At 29.7% G+C, this 7205-nt stretch overlaps 1 protein-coding gene across 1 annotated transcript; it reads right to left on the bottom strand.

Moving 5' to 3' along the window:
• Positions 1 to 991: 991 nt before the first annotated feature.
• LOC111884868 (zinc finger BED domain-containing protein RICESLEEPER 2-like) lies at positions 992 to 2905 on the bottom strand. Its single transcript, XM_023881163.3, has 4 exons — positions 2734 to 2905; positions 1526 to 2233; positions 1252 to 1452; positions 992 to 1164 (listed from the first exon to the last, which is right to left on the bottom strand). The coding sequence occupies exons 1-3, from the start codon at positions 2750 to 2752 to the stop codon at positions 1346 to 1348; spliced, it is 834 nt and encodes a 277-aa protein (XP_023736931.1). The 5' UTR covers positions 2753 to 2905; the 3' UTR covers positions 992 to 1164; positions 1252 to 1345.
• Between the last annotated feature and the right edge of the window lie 4300 nt (positions 2906 to 7205).

The raw sequence follows: 7205 nt of genomic DNA, 5'->3' as shown, positions 1-7205 counted from the left end.
AGTTTAATTAAGTTTTCATGATCTTACATTCTTGATTAAATTGGATCTTATGATCTTGTGAATTGCAAAATTATAGGACTAGTGTTTTGACCAAAACCTAGGATTAAATAGAAAAGTAGGTAAGTAAATGTAGGAGCTAATATATGAGGACCAATCATATATTGAATTGATTTAATTAACCAAATTGATCAATCCATTATAAGTCTAATATAACTCAAATCGAACACTAGTAAATTTGTTAGTTTATCCGCTTGATCACCGTATGAATGAACTTATTTGCTAAAGGATTATGTTAGTGAACATTAACCTGGTCATCTTAGGAATCGGTAACCAACGAAGCATTAATCCATTGCACTTCCATTAAATCAACCATAATAAGTATATCGAATCTAAACGAAAGTCTCTCATTTATCTTGGTTAAAAACATATTTGGTGTTTCTTTCTTTTTGTCTTGTTTTTTGTTTCATTAGTTGATAATTAGTTTTAGTTTGATTAATTAAGTTTTTAGTCTTGCAAAACTAGAGAAAAACCCTTTTCTTTTATTAAATAGTAATTTAGGTAACTTAGTAGATAAAATTACTTACTAATTATGCTCCTTGTATTTGATACCCGACTATTTATTTTATTTTATTTTCGACTAGGTACACTGCCTAGGGGTGAGCATTTGGACCGGACCGACTCTTGAACCAGACCGGTTATGGAGAATTTTGTCGACCGTGGACCGGACGGGATGAGTCGTGTCCTTGTCCGGGTCCAGGTCCGGGTTTTCCGGTTCTCGGACCCGTTTGGAGCGGTACAACTTTAATTGCATAGAGTACAAGTCATTAAATTAAGGTTTTGGGTTTCAGAGAACTCGTTAAAACAAATATGTTGTTGAGTTTGATACGATACAACTTGTAAAAATTATTACGTTTCGTTTCATGCATAACTTGCAAACTTAATTTTCCAAATAAAAGCAACTAACATATAAAGCAAGTTTACCAACAAAAGTTAACAATCATAAGACAAACATACAAAAGTATTACCGTAACACCAAAAATCATAGTTTAGACTATAAAATCAATCAAAATAACAAACTTCATAAACTCTTAATCTAATCTTGCATTGGCCTCTTCCCCATATCTTTGTCATCCATATCTAACATGTTTAAAGCTTGTGCAAACTCTACATAAACACAAATGAAAATGTTGTTAGTATTTAATAAAAAGTAATAATTGTATAAAAAAAGAACAAAGATTGTAAAACTTTTACCAAAAGTTATATCATCATCGTTCAAGATGTCATCAACATTGTCGATTATTGGATTTGTAGACTTTCTCACCCAATCTTGGGTGCATAACAAAGCTTAAACTATCAAAGTTGATAAACTAGTCCGATAATCATTTACAACTCTACCACATGTGCTAAAAGCGGACTCGGATGCCACACTTGAGATTTGTATCACCAATATGTCTAACAAAAAAGAATTAAATTGTAACAACATTAATTTATAAAGAAACTATGAAAGACTAAAAGAAGTAATCACCTTTCGCCATCTGAGCAACTGTTGGGAACTTAATCGCGATTCGTCTCCACCACCCGAGAATTGAAAAATCTTTTTTATAATTAACTATATTCTCTTTCAAATAAGTTCGAAACTCGTTATCTTTTGGACCCGAGTTACTACCTCCCATACAAAGAAAATCATCGAAAACAAAATCGTTATCATCGTCAACATCAATGAATTTTTGACTCGCTTCTTGTTGAGATGATCCACCGTTGTCAAATCGTTTCAAGTGGGTCATAAATAAATTCTTCATCCTATTCTCAATCTCTCGGACCATTGGACATGCTTTTATGTCTATGTCCACGGGGGTCAATGGTTGTTCCATCACTTCCATGTACCCGATCATTTTTTTAAAAGCATGTAACAAAAAAGGTGATTTGATGGTAGGACCAAGTAAAACCGCAAAGTACATAAAATCGTTCATCTTGTTGTATGCACCCCAATACTTGTCGTATTTCGTCTTCAGTTCTTTTACCATTTTGAGAAACATTGGTTTGGTTGACCAGTTTCTTAAATGTATTTCCACATCTAAGACTTCCCGGATAAAAAGATTTACCAAAGGTTTTGATGCAGCCGAAACAAAATCTGTTTTTGTCTTGAATTTTTCAAAGAAATTCACCATTTCGGTTACAACTTCAAAGTCATAATTTTCCAGTACTCTACTGAGATCCCTTTCATATGATTTATCTATCAAAGATACATAAAATTCAAAATTATAGTCTAAAATAATATCTAAGAAGCTGAAATTTTCCAATTTTGATATCTCAACTTTGAAAGACTATAACTCTTTGAATATAATACCAAAATTAACAACATTATAGTATAAATTCATCTACAAACTTTAATTAAACGTTGGAAAAACTACGTGTCAATCCGACTTAAAACGAATGAGTTATAGTTGTTTAAAAAATCACAAAGATTACAAAATATTTAAAATGTTGCTGAAAAGCATAAATTTTACAGCTTTGATAGCTCAACTTTGAAAGACTATAACTCATTGAATATAATACCAAAAACAATAAATTATTGTCTAAATTCATTTACAAAATGTAAATTAAACCTTGGAAAAAACCATGTGTCAATTCGACTTAAAACGAATGAATTATAGTTGTTAAAAAAATCCCACGGATTACAAAATATTTAAAATGTTGTTGAAAAGATGAAATATAACTTAAAATAAATATTACCTCTTACGCCAAATTCCATAAATGCCTCTCGTAACTTGTATGCAGACTTCAATAACTCGAAAGTCGAGTTCCATCAGGTAGGGGTGTCACCACATAGAAACTTCTTCGTTTGTAAGCCACAATCTTTCATCGCCTTCTTGAACTTGTTTATTCTTTGTGGTGACAATCTAATATACCGTACCGCCTTTTGGATACACTCAACATGATAGTTTTGGTATTTTAGTCCATCCTTTACGATAAGGTTTAAAATGTGGTCCATACACCTAACTTGGAAATGCTTTCCACCATCTTAAAGATTGGGCAACTTTTTAACCAAAAAGTCAATTGCCTTGTCGTTTGTAGCGGCGTTGTCCTAGGTAATGTTCATGACATTTTTTATTGCCTATCCACGAATACAATCGAGTAATTCTCGGCTCATCTATGAAGTGAGTTGTCACCACCATGTAAGTAGTCCTTTGACAAGAAGATGTCCAAGTGTCCGTTGTCAAATGTATAACAGTGTTTGGGTTACTTAAAATATGAAGCATTTTGGTTCTTTCTTCTATTTAAAACTTGGAAACATTCCGGGATATCGTATGTCTAGATGGCAACACGACCTTAGAATTATGTGTGTTGGTGTATTCCACAAAAGCCTCATTTTCAACGAACTTGAAAGGTAGTTCACCTACCAAAAAAAGGTTAAGTAATGCTTTTTTGATCCTAGCATCGTCGTGTTTCCATGTTTTAACACTAGTCTCCCCATTTGACTCCTTCTTTAGATTCAATTCGGTTTGAGTTTGATCTTGTAGCTTATCCGAGTTTTTTTGACACCTACCTACGTGTTTGAGTAAACTAGAAGTCTCGTTTCTTTCCACATCCGCCTTTAGTAGTATTTCACACCAATGACATTTTCCATATCTTCTTTTAACACCATCATCCTCTTCTATCATAACATTATCAAATGTGTCCCAACAAGAGGATGTTTCTTTGCCACTTTTTTTTTTGCGACTTGTTTTCATTTTCCCATATGTTGTTTTTTGTTTGTTAAAATTTGGTTGATCATCTTTTGCCGAATCATCAACTAAATTAATTTGTGGTGTATTCTCAATAAATTCCTCTTCATCAACATTCGTAACCTAGTTTACATATAGTCACAACAAAAATATTTTCACAATTAATCAACAAAATATAACAACATACTTTATAACTTTCAACAAAAATTAACAAAATTCAACCAAAAATCATAACCATAGTTTACATACAATATAAAAAAAAATTGACAACAAATAACCTAAATATAACAACATACTTCATGACATTCAACAAAAATTAACAAAAATCAACAAAAATTTGTAACCTTAGTTAAATATAGTCATAACAACATCTTTTTCACAATTAATCAACACAAATCTAGCAACATACTTTATAACTTTCAACAAAAATTAACAAAATTCAACCAAAAATCATAACCATAGTTTACATACAATAATAATAAAAAAAAACTTTTTGACAACAAATAACCTAAATATAACAACATTCTTCATGACATTCAACAAAAATTAACAAAAATCAACAAAAATTCGTAACCCTAGTTTACATATAGTCACAACAACGGCTTTTTCACAATTAATCAACACAAATCTAGCAACATACTTTATAACTTTCAACAAAAATTAACAAAATTCAACCAAAAATCATAACCATAGTTTACATACAATAATAATAAAAAAAAAATTTTGTCAACAAGTAACCTAAATATAACAACATACTTCATGACATCCAACAAAAATTAACAAAAATCAACAAAAATTCGTAACCCTAGTTTACATATAGTCACAACGACTTTTTCACAATTAATCAACAAAAATCTAGCAACATACTTTATTAACTTTCAACAAAAATTAACAAAATTCAACCAAAAGTCGTAACCCTAGTTTACATACAAGCACAAAAAAAAACTTTTTGACAACAAATAACCTAAATATAACAACATACTATATGACATTCAACAAAAATTAACAAAAATCAACAAAATATCATAACCTTAGTTTACATATAGTCACAACAACAACTTTTTCACAATTAATCAACAAAATATAGCAACATACAACTTTTAAAAAAAAATTAACACAATTCAACTAAAAATTATAACCCTAGTTTACATACAATCACAAAAAAAAACTTTTTGACATCAAATAACCTAAATATAACAACATAGTATATGATATTAAAAAAAAATTAACAAAAATCAACAAAAAATCGTAACCCTAGTTTACAGATAATAACAATATTTTTTTTACAAGAATTAAACTAAATATAAGAACATTCTTTGTTAATTCAACAAAAATTAACAAAAAAGAACGAAAAATCGTAACCCTTACTTGAGTTTCATCATCATCATCATCTCCAATCCAATTAGCATTCCGGCTTTTCGATTCCATTACTTCTAAATCGACACTTGAGTAGTTGAGTTTCACAAAAATCGATTTTCACTTGAGAGATGGAGAAGCGATCGTTGAGAGTTGAGAGACGTAGGAAGGAATAAAACCTATAAAATCGAGACTTGCCACTTGCGAGATTGAGATTGAGACTTGGAGAAGGGTTACGCACTTACGTCCGAGCTAAGATTTTGATGATCGAATCGAGTGATCTTTCATTCATTCTTTGTGTCATACGTTGTTATGTGAAAGGAACCGTCGACGCCTCAAAGCCAAAGCCTACTAAATTGATTTTTTTAAATGTGTCCACCCTGTTCTAAACCCGGTAAAAACCGGACCGAACTGAGAAAAAAACCGGACCAGTTTTGATGAAATCTTAGAACCGAGAACCGGCCCGGAGGGGGGGGGGGGGGGAAACCGGTCCGGTCCACTGGTCCAAATGCTCACCCCTAACACTGCCTTAGGAGTAATAATTAGTTACATTAGTAGGTTAAAACTAGTGCATAATTATTTCACATCAGCATGTTACATTCAAAGTGTTAAAAACATAAATCCTTTAGGTTGCATGTGTCCTTAACTGTTAAGTGAAATTCCAGAAGCATATAGTTATTGTAATCTATAAACACATCAAACAATTGGTTTTCTTTTAACCTACTCTTAGGTAGATTGTAATAAGATGTTCAACATATAATTTGAATATCTTATGATACATGTAACATAAATTATTATGAATAAATTATATGGATGATGATGAGTTCAAAATAATGTTAACATCTTTGTTTTGTGGCAAATAATTGATTATATAGGACTTTGATCGTTGGTTTTACGGAGCTTAATGATATTTATTCTCATTCATAATTTAAACCAATAAATTTTCAGATTTTTAGTGGAATAGTAAAAAAGTTGAAGCAAAAAAATTTTGAAACTTTTTCATCAACTGAACCAACATAATGAGAGTTTTCTGAAAGTAACCAAATAAAAAATAGTTTACTGTTAGAAAAAAAAAAAGTTGATTTGAATCTTTTATCTAGTAATCGGAATTTTTTAGTTAACAAAATAAAATTTTCATTAACTCAGACCAAAATATTCAGATTTTTTTTTAAGATTTCTCTTTATGTAATTTAGTTGGAAATATGATAAATATTCAGATTTTTTTTTGAAGATTTCTCTTTATGTAATTTAGTGTGAAATATGATATTTTTTTTGTGTGATATTAATTTTTATTTATATCTCTTTGTAAGTGAACTCAATATTCGAAGAACATAATTTTTTATCAAACTTGTTTATAGTGGGGAATCCAAAAATTATTTATGTTGGGGCGCTAGCAAACGGCAATTTCATCGTGTCGGTGAAAATTGCCAAAAATAATCAAAGTGTGTCGTAATTATTTACTTTTGTAAACATGATTCAAAAATGATAGAAAAATAACAATAACAGCCTCCGTTGAAGGTACTACAATAACTCAAGTTAATACTAATCCAATTAAGAGCATTTTCAACGAGAACTTATTTTTGAGTTTATTAGTATTTTTTTATTAATATTGATCATTTATTTTCATTAGAGTATATGATTTTTTTTGTTTATTTTTATTGACCACTCAATATATATTGATTGGTCAATATAATTTAATCATTTGTATATTTTTATATTTTAATTTACCCCTTAATTGCATTTTAGTATTCATTTTATTTATTTATTTACTAGTTAATTAATTTTATCAAATATTTAGTGGCATTTTATTTATAAATATAAATATAACAATATATTTTCAAACATGATGTATGTTAATATTTTCGTTTGTTTAAAACATAACGTATGTCTAAAAATGACTAATTCAATTGAGAGGATTATATAGAACATTTTAAATAGATAACGATAGATTATTTAAATTTAAATAAAAAAGCTATTAAAGAGGTTAACGATTCGAGTGATCATTTAATTAGATGTTAAAGTGGAATGGTGATGTATCAATAACTTTAAGCTATAATATAGATAACCATTGAAAATGCTCTAATGTGATTATGGAGCCTAACTTGTAGCCAAAAGAGTTTAGAA

This window comes from Lactuca sativa, chromosome 5 (assembly GCF_002870075.4).
Source record: "Lactuca sativa cultivar Salinas chromosome 5, Lsat_Salinas_v11, whole genome shotgun sequence".
In the NCBI taxonomy this organism is placed as follows: domain Eukaryota; kingdom Viridiplantae; phylum Streptophyta; class Magnoliopsida; order Asterales; family Asteraceae; genus Lactuca; species Lactuca sativa.
Note: the sequence above shows the minus strand (reverse complement) of the source record. Positions and strands in the feature narration are given on the sequence as shown.

What these genes read in the sequence shown, in the direction of transcription:
- LOC111884868 (XM_023881163.3), bottom strand. An exon ending in AGTTGCTCAGATGGCGAAAG is followed by an intron (nt 1,453 to 1,525) that starts GTGATTACTTCT and finishes CTTTTTTGTTAG; the next exon opens with ACATATTGGTGATACAAATC.